We start from the raw sequence: 19,544 nt of genomic DNA, 5'->3' as shown, positions 1-19,544 counted from the left end.
AGGGATGGTTTAATATATGGAAAACGATCAATGTAATCCACTATATAAACAAACTGAGAGATAAAAACCACATGATCACTTCATTAGGTGCTGAGAAAGCATTTGACAAAATTCAGCACTCCTTCATGATAAAAGTCCTGGAAAGAATAGGAATTCAAGGCCTATACCTAAACATAGTAAAAGCCATATACAGCAAACCAGTAGCTAATATTAAACTAAATGGAGAGAGACTTGAAGCAATCCCACTAAAATCAGGGACTAGACAAGGCTGCCCACTCTCTCCCTACTTATTCAATATAGTTCTCAAAGTCCTAGCCAGAGCAATCAGACAACAAAAGGAGATCAAAGGGATACAAATTGGAAAGGAAGAAGTCAAAATATCACTATTTGCAGATGATGTAATAGTATATTTAAGTGACCCCAAAAGTTCCACCAGAGAACTACTAAACCTGATAAACACCTTCAGCAAAGTGGCTGGGTATAAAATTAACTCAAATAAATCAGTAGCCTTCCCCTACACACAAGAGAAACAAGCTGAGAAAGAAATTAGGGAAATGACACCCTTCATAATAGTCCCAAATAATATTAAATAATGACTTTAACCAAGCAAGTGAAAGATCTGTATGATAAGAACTTCAAGACACTGAGGAAAGAAATTGAAGAAGACCTCAGAAGATGGAAAGATCTCCCATGCTCATGGATTGGCAGGATTAATATAGTAAAAAAATGGCCATTTTACCAAAAGCAATCTACAGATTCAATGCAATCCCCATCAAAATTCCAATCCAATTCTTCAAAGAGTTAGACAGAACAATTTGCAAATTCATCTGGAATAACAAAAAACCCAGGATAGCTAAAGCTATCCTCAACAATAAAAGGACTTCAGGGGGAATCACTATCCCTGAACTCAAGCAGTATTACAGAGCAATAGTGATAAAAACTGTATGGTATTGGTACAGAGACAGACAGATAGACCAATGGAATAGAACCGAAGATCCAGAAATGAACCCAGACACCTGTGGTCACCTGATTTTTGACAAAGAAGCCAAAACCATCCAATGGAAAAAAGATAGCATTTTCAGCAAATGGTGCTGGTTCAACTGGAGGTCAGCATGTAGAAGAATGCAGATCGATCCATGCTTATCACCCTGTACAAAGCTTAAGACCAAATGGATTAAGGACTTCCACATCAAACCAGATACACTCAAACTAATAGAAGAAAAAGTGGGGAAGAATCTCGAACAGATGGGCACTGGAGAAAATTTCCTGAACAAAACACCAATGGCTTATGCTCTAAGATCAAGAATCGACAAATGGGATCTCATAAAACTGCAAAGCTTCTGTAAGGCAAAGGACACTGTTGTTAGGACAAAACAGCAACCAACAGATTGGGAAAAGATCTTTACCAATCCAACAACAGATAGAGGCCTTATATCCAAAATATACAAAGAACTCAAGAAGTTAGACTGCAGGCAGACAAATAACCCTATTAAAAAATGGGGTTCAGAGCTAAACAAAGAAGCTGAGGAATATGGAATGGCTGAGAAACACCTAAAGAAATGTTCAACATCTTTAGTCATAAGGGAAATGCAAATCAAAACAACCCTGAGATTTCACCTCACACCAGTGAGAATGGCTAAGATCAAAAACTCAGGTGACAGCAGATGCTAGCGAGGATGTGGAGAAAGAGGAACACTCCTCCATTGTTGGTGGGATTGCAGACTGGTACAACCATTCTGGAAATCAGTCTGGAGGTTCCTCAGAAAATTGGACATTGAACTGCCTGAGGATCCAGCTATACCTCTCTTGGGCATATACCCAAAAGATGCCCCAACATATAAAAAAGACACCTGCTCCACTATGTTCATATCAGCCTTATTTTTAATAGTCAGAAGTTGGAAAGAACTCAGATGCCCTTCAACAGAGGAATGGATACAGAAAATGTGGTACATCTACACAATGGAATATTACTCAGCTATCAAAAACAACGGCTTTATGAAATTCATAGGCAAATGGATAGAACTGGAAAATATCATCCTGAGTGAGGTAATCCAATCACAGAAAAATACACATGGTATGCACTCATTGATAAGTGGCTATTAGCCCAAATACTTGAATTATCCAAGATGCACAGAACACATGAAACTCAAGAAGGATGACCAAAATGCGAATGCTTCACTCCTTCTTTAAAAGGGGAACAAGAATACCCTTAGGAGGAGATAGGGAGGCAAAGTTTAGAACAGAGACTGAAGGAACGCCCATTCAGAGCCTGCCCCACATGTCGCCCATACTTATACAGCCACCAAACTAGATAAGATGGATGAAGCAAAGAAGTGCAGACTGACAGGAACCGGATATAGATCTCTCCTGAGAGACACAGACAGAATATGGCAAATACATAGGTGAATGCCAGCAACAAACCAACGAACTGAGAATGGGACCCCTGTTGAAGAAATCAGAGAAGGGACTGAAAGAGCTGAAGGGGCTTGAGACCCCATATGAACAACGATGCCAACCAACCAGAGCTTCCAGGGACTAAGCTACTACCCAAAGACTATACATGGACTGACCCTGGGTTCCAAATTCATACATAGCAATGAATAGCCTAGTAGGTGCACCAGTGGAAGGGGAATCCCTTGGTCCTGCCAAGGCTGGACCCCCAGTGAACTGGATTGTTGGGGGGTGGTATTGGGAGGAGGATTGAGAGGGGAACACCCACATAGAAGGGGAGGTGGAGGGGTTAGGGGGATCTTAGTCTGGAAACCGGGAAATGGAATAACATTTGAAATGTAAATCAGAATACCCAATTTAATAAAGATGGAGAAAAAGAAAACAAAACAAAAAAATAAAAACAACAACAACAAAAGACTAGAGCCTGGCATAACAATCATCAGAGAGGCTTAATCTGGCGACCGATAGGAGATGCAGAGACCCACAGCCAAACGTTAGGTGGAGCTCAGGGAATCTTGTAGAAGAGGGGAAAGAAGGATTAAGGGTATCAAGGGGTTGGGAATTTAGCTCAGTGGTAGAGCGATTGCCTAAGAAGCGCAAGGCCCTGGGTTCGGTCCCCAGCTCCGAAAAAAAGAACCCAAAAAAAAAAAAAAGGGTATCAAAAGTGTCAAGGACAGCACAAGAACAAGGCCCTCAAAATCAAGTAACCAGGGGTCAGAGGGGCTCCCAGGGCTCCCAGAGACTGAACTACATTCAAGGGGCCTGTATGGGTCTGACCTAGGTCCTCTGCACGCATGCTTTGGTTATATAATTTGGTGTTCTTGTGGGACCCCAAACAGTGGGAGTGGAGGCTGTCTCTGACTCTTCTGCCTGCTTTTGGGAACATTTTCCTCTTTCTGGGTTGTCTGGTGCAGCCTTGATACAAGGGCCTGTGCCTAGTCTTATTGTAACTTGTACCATGTTTGGTTGATATCCTTGGGAGGCCTGATCTTTTCTAAAGGGAAATGGAGGCAGAATGGATCTGGGGGTGAAGGGAAGTGAGAGAAAATCTCTGGGAAGGGGTAAGAGAGGGGGAACTTTTGGTCTGGGTGTAATATATGTGCAATATATAAGAGAAGAATAAAAATATATAATAAAAGAAGTAGAGGCAAATTTAGTTTTGTTTTTTTCTTTTTTAAATTCAGGTCTAGACTTGGCTTTCTATTGGCTAAGGTATTTTATAGGTCTGTACTTGCAAACATTAACATGAAGGTTCCTGTCTGGTGGAACATATAACCCCTAAGTAGTACACTTCGTTACTCCTTAGCTGTTAAATAATTTTGTCCATTAAAAACCCCCAAATAACAGGAAAACAATTTAAAATATCCAGCATCCCAAGCCATCAGGGAATTCGAATTAAAACTACTTTGAGATCTTATCTTACCCCATCAAAATAACCAGTATTGGTAAGAGGTGGCATCAGATGGCAAAGCTGTGGGTAAAGGGCATGTGTGGAGGTAATCAACCATTTTCAGTTGGACTTGAAGCTCACTGCGAGAGACAGAACCCATACCTGGCACTGTGGATGCAGCCAAGAACCTGAGACTATACCTGCCATGAGCCCTAGAGAAAAACGTAGTTCTATTACTCTGTGAAACAAACGTAGTAATGAAATAATTCTTAATTATCTACTGCAACACACATCAGTGCATGACTGTACCCTCATCAGAGAAGCAATGGATGGGAATTAAAACAGAAACTCACAACTGGTCAACATACAGAGAATAAGAGACTTTTGGCATAATCAGGCTTAGATGGGAATCTGTCTCACACCCCTCCCCTCAAGATTCTGGGAGGAGGAGGGGCTAGAAGGGTGAGAGCCAGACATGGTGGCTGACTTTAAAGAAACAGTGTTTTTCTGACACAACAGGCAGACAGAAGCACATATGAATTCACAGAGACTGGCAGCATGAGCGAACCTTCACAAGCTTAAGCCAGATAAAAGTCCAGCATGGGAATGGGTAAAAACATTTACTCTATAAATAACCTTGCCTTTTACACCGTCTGTCTCATTCCAACGTCCATGTTACTTAAGGAAAGTATCCAAGTTTTTGAATGAAAAGAGGAAGAGGAGAAAAAGTGGGGGATAGGGTGTGCAACATCAAAGATGAAGCAAGACAGTCTTTATCATGTGTTTGAACTTGAGGCTTTCTGGGGGTTTTGTTGCTGGTAGTGGGTGGGCCTTCCTTCCTTCCTTCCTTCCTTCCTTCCTTCCTTCCTTCCTTCCTTCCTTCCTTTCTTGGAGGCATCCTTGAACACTTCAGAATGCTGTTGTACTTTATCAAACATTGTGTGTGTCAGTGGCTCAGTTTCTTGTTTAGCGCCCTAAAATGATAGAGTTTAAAGCAAGTAAATGGAACTTCTAATCTTCCCAAAAGCCCCTGTCTGTTTTGCGAGTCTCAGGAAATATCTACTCAGAACAAATGTCATTGCATTACAAAAAAACTGCCCAGTCAACCATCTTTGCAATGTATTAGAAGTATGTTCCAGGTTCCAGAGATTGCCACTGCAACTGAAGTGCCCAGACCAGGCGCACTTTGCTCTTCATCGAGAGGGGAGGGAGGCACACTTGCTTTTTATCATAACCCAGGTAGTGGCTGTGTCTTTTCCCCATTGGTGGAGTCCAACTTCAATCCCATTCAACTACGTAGTCTGAAAAGAATTGGCACAGGAGAAATGAAGGAGTCTTAAAACATTTGCATAAAAGTGTTAAAAGGTGAGGGAGGGGTATTAGTCTTTGTCTCAAGTCCTAAACACAAATTTTTTAGTATTTGATAGAAACGGATCATATTTTATATTTCTTTCAATGATCACATATCATAAAGATTCATGTTTAGATCTTTTGTGTTTAATCCCAGCTATGAGAAACCATTGCTTTACCTGTTTACTGGAAGCTTTATTGGCTTAAAAGTTGGAATTCTCAGACATTTTTAAAATTGAAAATATATCCTTTTCTCATACAATACATTCTGTCTTAGTCAGGGTTTCTATTCCTGCACAAACATCATGACCAAGAAGCAAGTTGGGGAGGAAAGGGTTTGCCAGTACACATTCCGAAGATATACATATACATATACATATACATATACATATACATATACATATACATATACATATACATATACATATACACATACACATACACATACACATACACATACACATACACATACACATACACATACATGTATGTATATATGTATGTATATATGTATGTATGTATATATGTATGTATGTATGTATAGTTTCTACTTCTGCTACTCCTCCCAATCTCTCTCCTCCTCAACTCCCCTCCCTTTCTGTCTCTCATTAGAAAAGAACAAACTTCTAAGAAATAACAAACATTACAAAATATAGCAAGATGAAACAAAACCTTCCATATTGAAGTCAGACACAGCAACCCAAAGGAGAAAAAGAGTTCAAAGATCAAACAATATGTTAAATCTGAGAACTTTGAGGAGAAAAGACCAAATCCACAATTGTCCAGTTAAAGCAAGCCCAGTTTTGGGATGCACGTGGGACTGGCCAGCTGGCTGTGTCACTGTAAGTTGGGATTTGAAAGAGCAGCCCCTGCTGACCCCTTGAAGTCCCTTTTATACGAGAGATAAGGTGAGACAGGCAAGAGAGTCAGCAGTTATCCATTGTCAGAGAGACAAGGAAAGGGAAGGAACAGGGGTAAGGATATACATCATAAGAATTGTGTCCTAAGTTTAATGTAGGCTGAAAAACATGTTTTGTGGTTTACATCAGATCTAAAACACAGGAATTTATTCTTAACTATAAGCAGCAACCATAAACCTGCACAGGACCAACAGTAGCCCATTCTTAACTGACTTAACTGTAAACAGAACCCTTAACCTGCACCGTACATTTTTCCTGTTTTGGTCTCAAATAAACATGCAAGGTATATTTTCCTGTTTTGATCTTACAAACAGAATTGGAGACCCTGCCGTTCTTACAGTCAGGAGTCCCATAAAAATACTAATACTAGCTATGATATACACACAGAGGACCTGGTGCAGACCCACGAAGGCCCTGTGTTTTCTGCTCCTGTCTCTGTAAGCTCATATGTGCGTTTTGCTTAGTTGGTTCAGAGGGCCCTGTAATCCTGGTGTCCTCCATCCCCTCTGACTCTTATCTTTCTGCCTTCTCTTCCACACGGTTCTCTGAGTTCTGAGGTGAGAGATTTAATAGAGACCTCCATTTAGACTCTGCATAATGTCTGGTTGTGGCTCTCTGTATCTGTTACCACCTGCTGCTGCAGGGAGCCTCTCTGATGATGAGCCTGTGTGGTGCCTGTGTGTGTGTGTGTGTGTGTGTGTGTGTGTGTGTGTGTGTGTGTGTGTGTGTGTGTTTGGTTTTACCCTACCTCTTTGGGCTATCTAGTCCTCAGATAATTTTCATTAAATGAGTTGAATCATGCATCCCTGTCCTCTAAGTAGAATCTATGTAATCTAAAGGCAATAATATTTGGTGGTTTTTCTGTTTTGTTTTCTTGGTTTTGAGTCCGGGTCTCATAAAACCATGTCTGGCCTTGAACTCATGAGGGCACCAAAATGACCTTGGACTCTTGATCCTCCTGCCTTGACCTCCTAAGTGCTGGGATGCCTGGCAACAAAATCTGATTTGATAAATAGAAAGGAAACTTCCCATATTGTCTAAACTAATGTTCTCCACAAGCAGTACCAGGGTAAGAAACATTAAGCATTTGTCTTTTCTGTAAAACATGTTTCTGATAAAAAGGCTAAATTTTTTAAATCTCCCTCCCTATCTGGTAAAACCTTTAGCCAAACGTTTAAGCCACCCCAACCTGGTAAAACTTATTTTTAAAAAGACTCCACTGTCACATTCCCAGAACTTCATGTCCTGGAGCAACGACTCTTTCTCCCTTTTCTTAATGTCTCTTACACCAATTCTTTAAAAAAAACAAAAAACAAAAAACAAAACTAGCCAATCTCAAAAGTCTGTGAGGTCTGACCCCAGGCAGTGAGGAAAAGATTTGGTTACTGCCTAAAACACCTCTCCTGTTCCATGTGCTTCTTGTTCTGCTTTTGTGTGGCAGACCAGAAGTAGGGTCTGCCTTATCCTGACACTTAGAGTGGTTTCTTTGTGACCCTGAACTTATTTCTAATAGCAGGGATAAAGGCAGCAACATGCAAACACTTGGATGAAAATTCTTTCTCTAGCGACCCCAACAAAGAAGAGGCTCAAGGGAAATAGGATCTTGACTTTTGCTTGGTGTTTTCTATCTGTACAGAATCAGTCGGAGCTTCCTTACCAGTTAAAATGCTTTCCTAGCCTCTGGCATCAAATTTTTAAAAAAATCACATTATCCCTTGGGCTGGAGAGATGGTCTAGCAATTAAAAGCAGTAGTTGTTGTTCCTAAAGACCTACCTTGAGTCCCAGCTCTCACATGGTGGTTCGTGTCAGGAGCCAACATAGGGTGAGCTAATAACTAGCAGGTGAAATCCTGAGATGGTCTCCCTCAGGTTAAAAAAATATCCATGACAGATTTGCTCTAATAGACAAGGCCCAGGAAAAATTCATTTTAGTAAAGATTTCTGCTATTAATATGCTTTTCCTGTTATTATTAAACATGAATAACAATCACTAGGTATTAGCCTATGCCTTTGAGCAGATCTCTGCAGAACAACAAAGATGTATTGTCTTGTAGTGATATTGTATAGTCAAATAGATGATTTTTTTTCTTTTTTCTTTTTTTTGTCGGAGCTGGGGACCGAACCCAGGGCCTTGCGCTTGCTAGGCAAGCGCTCTACTACTGAGCTAAATCCCCAACCCCTCAAATAGATGATTTCTTAATCTTTAATGATGATCCTATAAGAATTCCTATAATTATAGTAATTATTGAGCTCTTTTAATAACACTGCTATTAAATCCTTTCTGATCGTCAAAACTGCAATGAGTACTCTGCCAGTCTTCAGTGTCATGAGTTAGTTGCTTCTGAGGTGGTAAGCAGGCATTCTACTACTCGGAGCACATTCTAAGAGGTTGTAAAATCATTAACTAAATGTCATAAAAAGAAAATTGAAGATTATTATAGGTGCTTGGACAGAAGATTAAATATTGACTGGGTTTATCTGCACACAACTTCACTAATAACTTAGTTCAATGAACCTGTGGAGCTGAGACAGGTGATGGATGTTAGCCAGATAATTACTCCTAATATATGCATGTAAACATTCTCAGTTGTAAACTTCTTATTTGATTTATGATTTGAACTTGTGTGTAAACTTGTGATGAACTTTGTACCATGGGATCATGCATCTTGAAAGATGCATAAGTGCTGAGGACAAAGAGAGGAGAGCATTATTCTCTCCTTATCCCCCTCTGCTTAGATTTTTTTTTTTACATCCTGCTTTCCTTTTTTTCTTAGAGAGCTTTCATAGGAAACTTTACAACTTAGAAATTAACACTAAAATCACTTTTCAAAGTGTCTTCCTTTTCTTCCTGTGCCTTTGGCTAGCAAGCAGGCTGAAAGTTAGAGCCTCACAATTCCTGTGGAGCTAGAACGAAGGCTACTTCACTTAATCCCCTGCTGTTTTGGGATGAGGTGCTAAACAGTTTCTTGCCTCAGAGGAACCCGGAAGGCAGATCAGCTACTGAAGCAAGGTGACTTAGAATTGAGATACGGAAGCCTATTGTTATTATACAGTCATCCCAAATACCTCATAAGGCCAAATCTTATCCCCGCCGATGCTCGATGCTCTAGGGGAACCAGAACATGAAGGAAGACCTGTCAGGGCTGCCCCCAGGCTGGCTCACAATTGTCTTTAACTCTAGTTCAGGAATTCCATGCCCTCTTCTCCCTCCAAAGGCGTCAGATACAAAACTCATGCATAGACATATATGTAGACAAAATACCCATATACATAAAAATAGTAATAAAGAATAACGTTACCCAAAATAAATCACATGGACTATTAATCCCACCAGGCAAGAATAAGACTACTACCACAATTTTTGAGCTAAGCAAGCTTTATTAAATACTGGCCAGGACAAGGGACCCTGACCAAGTCCATACCCAGGACTCCCAGAATATGGTACCAAATTACATTAGTCAGAAGCTTAGAAAATCAAAACCTGCCTTCATCTAATCAGGGCAAGCATACATCTCAACATACTTCCTGGCTACAAAACTCCCACCTATGTGTGTACATCCTGTGAGGTTGGAACAACCAACCTTGTTTACAGAAGTGAAAGCAAGTGGCCTGTTATCTTACATGAATAGCCCCCAGCATTACACGAAGTTATCTGTTCTTGCCAAGAGAGGCTTACAGGTTAGAGGCATTAAGACATCTGTTTTATAGATGTCTAAAGCACAGTAATTTAAACTTAATGTATAATTTTAGCCTTCACAGGACAACTCAGGAGTCAGGATGGGAGGCCATAGAAAAGAGAGAGTGGAATTGGTTTTGAAAATTACCAGAAACAACATTCCCATTTGTCAACTGATAATCCACTCGAAAGAGTCAACCATCTTTGACGTTAATTATATCATCTACTTTGGCTTGGCGTCCTCCTTGTATAACAGGGCTAGCACTTATACTACTTTTAAAATGCCTGTCTTTGAGAAAATGCTGATAATGTATGACTTTTAAAATTAAATATAAGTGAACTACTAATAGCTATGTGAAAACCAAAACGATCAGTGTTATCAGAGGTCCCGTAACAAGTCTCTCTTTGACCCCTAGAGATCTAATGTGGGAATTATCTCCGATGAATGTGCTTTCCAAAGCCAGGGCTCCTGCAGAGTTCTGGGTCGGCCCGGACCCCTGCTCTGCGGCCTCCGGAGCATAGGTGGCGCTGTGGTGCGGCCTTTCCAGAAGCCTGTGGCTTGTGGTGCGGAGAGAGCGCACCTAGCAGGAGCGCAAGGGAAGGAACGCGCACTAGAGGGAGCGCTCCTGTAGGGGTGGACTGGAGGGACGGCGCGCTAGTGGGCGCTCACCAGCGGGAACGCAAGGGAGGGCACGCGACTGGTGGGAACGCACCTGCGGGAGCGCGCATTAGAAGGAGCGCACCGGGCGAACCGGAAGGGGAGCGCGGCAGCGGGCGTTCGCAAGGGACGCCGGGAGTCTCTGTGTCTAGCGGCGCCGGACAGGGAAACTTCCTTAGCTTTGCAATTGCCCAAGGTTAGGCTCCGCCGGCTCTCGCAGGGGCGGGTTGTGGTTTGCAGGAGATGCTAAGGTAGGTTGTTGGCAGTCGAATATTCAGACTTAATTGACCTTAGTTATTTATGGAAGCTTCGAAGGCACTTGGGTTATAGTCAGCTCTCCACCTTGCGCAGCGGTGTAGACCACAGCCTGGCAGGGAAGCCTGCCTGCCGACCACAGAAATTTTCATACTCGTTTATAAAGAAGATTTATACTGAGCTCCGTAGGAACCTTGGTGTCCGACCCCGGTCTGCAAAGCTTTACAGCCTTCAGGTACCTGCCACACTGACACCCTTTCCCCAATGTAGGGTAAATTACCAGATGTTTTTCTTTTAAAAGTTATATTTTACAGTAAAAACGGATAGAATTCATTTTTAAAAATCTAAGTGATCTCATAACACCCCCCCACCCCCGCCATCACCTCCCCTCCTTCCCGCAAGACAGGGTTTTTCTGTGTACAGCTGGCTGTCCTGGAACTCACTGTAGACCAGGCTAGCCTGAAACTCCGAGATCCGCCTGCTTCTGTCTCTCTAGTGCTGGACTTATCTTACAGGAGCTACATCTTGTAATACTTTATCAATGCAAAAATACTTTCCTCAGAAATAAATTTTGGAAAAAGATGCTGAGGAGATAGAATGGGAGTCCACTACAATCGGAAGAACTGGACATCGAGGGTAGGAAGCTTGGACTATCTGTAGGATGACCACTATTTCATTAACATCTTTCCTTTTAAGGATGTTAACTACACATCTATAATACTGTAGTCTGTAATACTACTCCTTTTATTAAGTGGAATCGGAGTTGTCACTTACTCCAGAGAGAGAGACAGAGACAGAGACAGAGACAGAAATTCACTTAAGAAGTACCAGAGTTGAGGTTAAGTATATGCCTCCTTTCCTCAAGCCATAAAGTCCACTGACTTTTCTCAGAGTTGTTCATATTAATTTAAACTATTGAAGGTGCCCTACTCCAGACTTGAAGTTACTTTCTTAAGCACTAAAAGAGTGTAATATGTGAAACATAATAACAAGAACATTTGTACTCTCCCTGAAGTCTTTTGTCTATTTGAGGCAATTCTCTATATATTTGAAAATAGATTAATTTTCCTAAAGCAATTCTCATATTGTTTGTATCTTCATACTTTCGCATACAGTGTAGTGTAGGTAGCCAAGCCAATCTTGTTCTAGTGAATTTTGTGTGTATAGCATGGGCAGTTCATTCATGCACACATGGGAAGTATGTATGTAGAATATGTAGAAGCCAGAGGTCAACCTGATGTTGTTCCTCAAGGCCCACCTACCTTCTTTTCAGAGACAGACTTTCTCACTGGGACCTGGGACTTACTGATCCCAAGGAGCTGACGGTCAGTGAGCCCAGAGATGAGTCTGCCTCCCTCTCCCCAGAAGTAGGGCTACAAGCACACACTGCAGGCAGGTTTTTATGTGCATGCTGGGGATCAATGCAGGTCCTCAGCACCTTTAGTGATTAAAAATATATTGTTTGACAGTTATCAAGTATTTATATAATAAGTTTTGGTGTTTTCTCCCTCATTGCTCACATATCCACCCAATGGACCCCTTCTTCCCAATAGGCGCGCGCTCTCTCTCTCTCTCTCTTTCTGTCTAAAATTATTTACCAGAGCAACATCAACTTCTCCACTAAGGAAAATGACACTTCCTCATTAGTTACCTGCTAATAGTCCCTCAGGGAAGAATGGGGTCTGGTGCTTATTTTATGTGAATAAGTGTTTGTGTGTATGTATATGTATGTACCATATGCATGTCTGGTACCCATGGAGGCCAGGAGAGAGTATTGGACCCCAGGAACTACAGTTACAGGTAGTTGTAGCCACCACACAGACTCTAGGAACTGGCCCTAGTCTTCTACGAGGGAAACAAATACTCGTACCTGCTGGGCCTTCTCTCCAGCCTAACTAGTGAATTTTCAAATGTTAGCTGCCAAATATATTGTGGATCATACCCATGAACAATAATTTTGGTATAGTAGAGGAGAAAACAAAACCCATACACCAAAAGATGACTGTCCTTTTTAGCTTGGACTTCCATATTGTGTCATAATTCACAAGCCCATTCTTTTGTCTTGAGGTAGACCCATTTCCCTCACAAGGAAGAAAAGGAACAAAATAAAATACATTCTGTTAGAGAGCAGCATATGAAGTAAGTGTTGCTTAGTATAAATCTTTATAAACAAGAATGAGAAATTCTGTTCATGGCATGAACACCCATGGTCTTGATCAATAATAGATAAGAAAGAAGTGGATGATGGGAAAGGAAGACAAAAATGCAGGCACCTGGACAGATCATAAAGCTAACAGGTGCACACATGGGCTAATCACCAAATTATTTAAGAGTAGTGCACTGACAGTTTCTCATCACCCCCACTGTACGTGCATATCTTTTAACATAAGGAAGGTATAACGAGAGGTTGATTAACGATATATGCAGATAAATAAGAGCAAGTTACTTCAGTGACAAACAGCAACAACAAAAGGGCAGACACTGAAGAGAGCGATGGGAAGGTTTAGAATGTTCAGATGGAAGCTTAACCTGGAAGTAACATTTCATGCGAGTGGTAGTGTCCAGGTAAGTTATCGCTGTGCCCTGGACTTGTGGTTAGTTCTGCAGTTTTTTTGGAATGGAACTTAGGTTTAGTTCTAGACTCATTGAAAATAGCCAATGAGCTTCTCCTAGAGTATAAGTCCACTTGTTGAAGTGGAGGTTTGTTTTCCCACACAGTGCCGGTAATTCAGATGTGAAGAACCAACCAAGATTTTACATTCTTCCTACTTCTTAAACTAGTAAGTCTTAAATCTCCATCCTAGCTACACATACAAAGTTCTGTGGAGCAAAGAAACAGACCAGGACTTTCTCTTACATGAAAAACTCTTTGTCCTTTCTTTGTCTCTAAGATTTATTTATTTTGTATATGTATATTATATATTATATATTACCTATTTATTTTACATATGTGTGTGTTGATTTTATATATTATTTTATACACTGTCGCTGTCTTCAGACACACCAGATCCCATTACAGATGGTTGTGACTCACTATGTGGTTGCTGAGAATTTAACTCAGGACCTCTGGAAGAGCAGTCAATGCTCTAACCATTCCTCTTTTTTTTTTTTTTTTTTTTTTTTGTAGTAGGCTTCAAATCAAAGTTTAATTCACACAATGAAAATTTACTCTTTAAACCAGGTGTGGGAAAAACTCAGATTTTAGAGGAGGAAAAACGACAATGCTTTCCCCACCATTCACATGGTTGCTGAGATCCAGTGGTCTATAAAGCTGTCTGCATATGAATGGTGGAAAGCAGGGATAGTTCTTGTGAGAGCTTCAAGCTTCACCTACAGGAAGACTGTTCAGTGAGGTATTTGAATGGGTTCTGCCCTCAGTTGCTTACCATCGCTGGTGTCCCAAGGTAAAGGTCTAAAGTGGTTGTTCTCACCCGTCCTAATGCTGAGGCCCTTTAAAACAAATTCCTCTTGTTGTGGTGACCCTCAGCCATAAAATTACTTTTGTTGCTGCTTTATAACTAACTTTGCTTCTGTTGTGAATCATAATGTAAATATCTGTACTTTCCAGTGGTCTCAGATACCTCTGTGAAAGGGTTATTTAATCCCAAGGGGTTATGACCCACAGGTTGAGACCTGCTGGTTTAAAGATTGGCTACAGGGAACAATTAACTCTTAAGAGTTAGTGAACCCCCACACTGTTCTAAGGTGGAATCCAAAAGTCTGGAATTATGGGCCAAGAGGAGTTGGCAGTAATAACTGTAGCATATGTGGAAAACCAATGAGGGAACAACCTTTACTTGACAGATGTACGAGGAATTTTTTTCCTCGTAAGCTGATGTTCCCAGCACTAAGTTAAGTACTGGTAGTGAATATTTAGTGATTGCTGCAGTTAAAGTATTTAAAAAAACAAAAAACAAAAAACTGAGCACCTAGTTTTCTCCATAACTATAACGTTGTAAAAACATTGCTTTTCATTTCTGTGAAACAGAAGACTTAATGACCAAGAATGCTTGTACGAAGCACCAGTACCCAAGTACGAATGTTTAAATCCTCATAACATTTACTGCACATGAAGTTGCAGCCTTTCTCCTGTTGTAGTTAACTTGAGTCTGTGGGGCTTTGCTCTCTCTACTTCCCTGCATTGTGTGGCAGGAACAATACCTGGAAGAAAAGAAGAACCAGAAGACAAAAGACACCTTTGGGTTTAACCAGATAGAGAAGAAGTGTTTAGATTAAGGAGGTTGTAGGTCCTTTCCTCATCAGAGAGTGCCAGCTGGACTGAGAACAGGTAGAAATGGCTGCCCTCTCTCTCTGTTTGGACAGGGGAGGGCTTTAGGGTCATGAAAGACAGCAGAGAGGCTGAGAGGAATATGAGTGGGCTGAAGTGGTTGGAGGAGATATTAAGAAAGGAACTGCTATGCAAGGGGGAAGTAAAAATGGCATAAATGAGGAAGGAATGGTGGTGATATTCTGTTCTCTGACTTAGCCCTGACTACTGTGTAACTACATCTTCACCTGCATTTCCAGAGGAAGGAGTAGGCGGAGGGGGGGGGGAGGGAAGGAGGCAGAGAAGGAATGGAAACAGAAATGGGAAGAGGCATTTTACCCAGCAGGGTCTAAAGCACCATTTAAAAGAAAACAAGTGGAGCTGGAGAGATGGCTCAGCCATTAAAGGGTAGGCTCACAACCAAGAATAAAAGGAAACAAGTGGCATTCGTTCATGGAGCACATCTAGGATTAAAGAGTGTTTGTTTGTTTGTTGTTTGTTGATATTTTAAGAGCTTTGGGTCCAGCATGATGGAGCACATGTTTATTCCCAGAGGAGGCAGGTCTCTGTCAGGAGCCATCATTAGAGAAGCTAATAAAGAGCAGGTGATCTTCCTGAGATGAATCTGCCTTAGATTAAAATCCATGACGGATTTGCTCTGATAGGCAAGGCCCCCAAGAAGTTCATTTTAGGAAAGATTCCTGCTATTAATATGCTTTTCCTGTTACTATTAAATATAACAATCACTAGGTATCACCTTTGAGCAGATCTCTGCAGAACAATCAAGATGTACTGTCTTGTAGTGATGCTATCTAGACAAATAAATAATAAGTCTATAGAATTCCTAATTTGATTCAAGTAACTTTAAGAAGAAAGTTTTTAGAGATGCCCTTAATTGTTAGAAAGATGTAGTAAAGTTAGAATCAATAATAGAAGGTGCCAACTCCTCAGAATAGAAAGTAAAGTCAGCATAACAAGAAATAATCGCGAGCTTTCGTAATCACACTAGTAAGAGGAATAGACTTGGGACAATTTTGTGTTCAAGGAGAAACATTTAAGTCCAAGGATAAAGTCACAGGTAAAACTGTTGCTTTGAACTTTTAATGAGTATTTATGATGAAACACTGCTTTGAACTTAATATCAACATCCTGTGTAACTCCCATTTGATGTAACATTTTATCTTTGAGGTTATTTTCTAAACTTTTTGTCTAAGAAGGTATAAAAAAGAACAGAGAAAAGAAAATTGGTGGTTGGTTGAATGGTTTGGCTTGGGGAACTTCGTCCTATCCATCCATCCATCCATCCATCCATCCATCCATCCATCTACACATGTATGTATGTTTGTGTGTAGGGTATGTATGTATGTGTGTAAGCATGCATGAATACTGTGGAGTTGATTGTGACAGATGGTCAGGCCTGGACAGAGTGTGGATGTATGAATGCTTGTGTATGTGTCTGTGCATCTTTGCCTGTATACAACATTTTAATTCTTTTCCTTTCCTTCCTCTCTGGTTCGCCAAGTGTTAACCGGTTTATCTGGAGAGGCTTCTGGCTAATTCACCAGAGAAAAGAGCACCAGCAATAAATCTTTTCACTGAATCCCCTGCTGTTTTATGATAAGATGCTAAATAGTTTCTGGCCTCAGAGGAACTCAGACCAGCAGGTTAGCTACCTCAGCGGCAAAGTGATTTAGGCTTAAGGCTGGTAAATGTTTTATTATTGTACAGCAACTCTAAAAACCTTGCAGGACCAAGTCTTATCCCTGCTGAAGCTCTTCCCCTCCTGTTCCTCAGGAAGAACCAAGAACCACCAGTGGGGCTACTCCCCTCTGCAGGTCTCTGTGAGTTCAAGGGTGACAGGGTCTAGTAGGGAGTTCTAGGCCAGCCAAGGCTGCATAGCAAGACTTTGTCTCAAATAAACAAAAGAGATTTTTTAAAAAAATAAGTACGAAGAAAAAAATATACATACTGTTTTAGGTAATAATCTTCAGTAGTCAAGATGTCTTCAGCACCGGATCCTCCAACAGTTAAAAAAGAACCATCAAAAGAGAGAAACTTTGAAAACCCAGGCCTCCGAGGGACGCACCCAACAACCTTGTTTCGAGCTGTGAATCCTGAGCTCTTCATTAAACCTGTAAGAAACACATCCAGGAGACTTGTTGACTTTCCTGTAGTGCTTGTTTACGGGGAGGAACTTTTATTCGACTACGAAGACCCCTAAGCTGGTCATGGTGGCTCACACCTGTAATCCCAGCTCTTGGGAGAAAAGGCAGGAGGATAATCAGGGTTTGAGGCCAGCCTGGGGCTACAACTGAGACCCTGTCTTAGACGGTAAAGGGAAATTCTAAATGCTCTTTCACATAGAAAACTCCAAAACATGTATTTATATACTGTTACATAAGTAGGTGAATTATTTCTATTGGTGTTGCAAACTAGTGAAGATATTTCATTTAATGAATTTTATTTTTAAATATAAATTCTACTTATAAAAATAAAATAAAATTTAAATACGATACTGAATTATTTCATACTTGATATAAATTTTAGTAATAGTCGTGACTATAAATTGTTTTAAGGTTAAACAACTTAAGTCATTAAAGTATTTAAAAGTCCTTGGCTGTCATGTAATTTCAGTTGTTGAAGGCATTTCACAGTGCAAATTTAAACTGCTCTGAGCTTGTAGCCTTTCTTAGATGTTTATCTGGATGAAAAAAAATTGACACTTGTTTTGAGATTAAGCTTTGAAAACACTAATAGTAGTTTCTCCTTGTTTATTTCTTTTCAGGTTCTGTATCAACCATGACCCCCAAATATTAATATTTGTTTTGACCAAAGAGGAAAAGGACATATAATTACTTATGTTCTTATAATTGTTCTATCTTATTATTGTCAGTTGTGCATTGTCTTTAGTTTATAAATCAAACTTTGTCATAGACAAGAGTTATAAGAAACCCATAGTACATACTGTATAAGGGTCTGGTACAATCTATGGTTTTAGGTATTTACTGAGGTTCTAGGAATGCTTCCTCCTTGGGCAAGGGTGATTAATATAGGAGGCATGGAGGGAGAAGCAGAAACTACTATTTGTATTGCTACCACACATGTGCACCATCCAAGGAAAAGCCAATTTAGTGAGTATAAACACGTACAAAGGTAGGCATATCTGGTTTATATATTTACAGGGATTGCAAAGATAGACAAGTACTTCTCTTGAAACTTTCCATCCCTTTAATTCAACGCTATATTGACTAAGCTAGCTCTGTCAGTCACCAGGGTCTCGAGGGAGTGAGTGAATGAGTGGGGATTAAAGGGGGGGGGGAAGACAATTACACAGCACTGTAACATGACCCCAGCAATTGCTGAGGCCCGATTTCAAATTCTTTCCTGAGCCTACTTCTTTGTCCTAGCCCAACATAAATATTCTTGCCAGTATCCTTGAAGCAGTATCTTGCAGTATCTCTACACTTTATCACTTTGATTTTAAGAGTCTTGAGTCTTCCAGCAATACTTCAAGGTAATTAAAACAGCATAGTATCTGTTTCAGTTGCTAAATTTCTTGAATAGTGTAGGTTCCCAAAGCAGGGTATATGTTTTCATTGGTGTGCATTACATAATTATGAAAGGTTTCTGTGACCATTGCCCATGTGCTGAGCAAGAGAAATGGCATGTGTACTACACCCCTCAAGTTCTAATTAAGTAAACTAAGTCACAGCTGCAGCTCAGAGAGGTAACAGCTCCAGAACAGCTCCATGCCTCTCTCCTCAGTGGCCTCTCACCTTCCTAGAGTGGAAGCCTAAGCTGTCCAGGCCACAGAAAGAAGGCTGGAGATGAGAAGCAAGACTCTTACATCACCTGTAAATTACTCCACAGTTAAGCTGATTGGATAAATGATTGTAACAAATCAAATGATTGAACGTACAGCCCTTCTACTTGTCACGCTACCCTTTTCTTTCTTTGGCAGAACAAACCTGTGATGGCTTTTGGATTGGTAGCCCTTTCACTCTGTGTGGCTTACATTGGTTATCTGCATGCAACGCAAGAGAACAAAAAGGACCTCTATGAAGCCATTGACAGTGAAGGGCATCGGTACATGAGGAGAAAAACATCCAAGTGGGACTAAATGCTCCTTCCTTCAGGCGAACCCTTATCTCAGGCTCTGGCACCTTTAGAGGAAAGACCATTGGTGCATGGAATTATGGTTTTTGTTCCATAATATGTTAACAAGGAAGAATATACAATTGAAAGCAATCTACTGTGCTAAGTTTAGTCTGGTTCCAGCTGAAGCTATTAAAGTCTGTGTAATAAAAGTACTCAGTACTGTTAAATTTGCATGGCGTTTCTAATGTTTTAAAGTGAATTGTGCCTTTACTGTTTAGTAGAGAAGATAGCCCCTTCAGCTACTGAAATCATGATTAAATGAAAGAATAAAACAAAGTGGCTAGAGTTTTTCATTTTAAACAATGTTACCCAATAGAAGAGCAAGTGGCGAATATTCTTGAATGCATTGGCACAAAAGAAGACTTTCTGAAAAGAACAGCATTACTGCAAGCACTAAGATAGACAATTATTAATAAGTG

General features: G+C 40.6%; 1 protein-coding gene across 7 annotated transcripts; it reads left to right on the top strand.

The window, feature by feature from the left end:
* The first annotated feature begins 10,392 nt into the window (after positions 1-10,392).
* On the top strand, positions 10,393-19,401 carry Smim8 (small integral membrane protein 8). Of its 7 annotated transcripts, none has more exons than XR_015619456.1 (4): positions 10,570-10,696; positions 16,945-17,101; positions 17,753-18,481; positions 18,929-19,401. XR_015619456.1 is itself a non-coding variant. In XM_087547914.1 (4 exons), the coding sequence occupies exons 3-4, from the start codon at positions 16,967-16,969 to the stop codon at positions 19,085-19,087; spliced, it is 294 nt and encodes a 97-aa protein (XP_087404040.1). In that variant the 5' UTR covers positions 10,570-10,696; positions 13,419-13,480; positions 16,945-16,966; the 3' UTR covers positions 19,088-19,401. The 7 variants fall into 7 exon arrangements, 5 of the variants coding, with proteins under 5 accessions (NP_001346807.1, XP_087404040.1, XP_087404041.1 ...); XM_087547914.1 differs by lacking the exon at positions 17,753-18,481 and adding an exon at positions 13,419-13,480; XM_087547915.1 differs by lacking the exon at positions 17,753-18,481 and adding an exon at positions 13,128-13,265.
* The last annotated feature ends 143 nt before the right edge of the window (positions 19,402-19,544 follow it).

The sequence above is a fragment of the Rattus norvegicus genome, chromosome 5, assembly GCF_021556685.1.
Source record: "Rattus norvegicus strain SHRSP/BbbUtx chromosome 5, alternate assembly SHRSP_T2T, whole genome shotgun sequence".
Taxonomy (NCBI): domain Eukaryota; kingdom Metazoa; phylum Chordata; class Mammalia; order Rodentia; family Muridae; genus Rattus; species Rattus norvegicus.
Note: the sequence above shows the minus strand (reverse complement) of the source record. Positions and strands in the feature narration are given on the sequence as shown.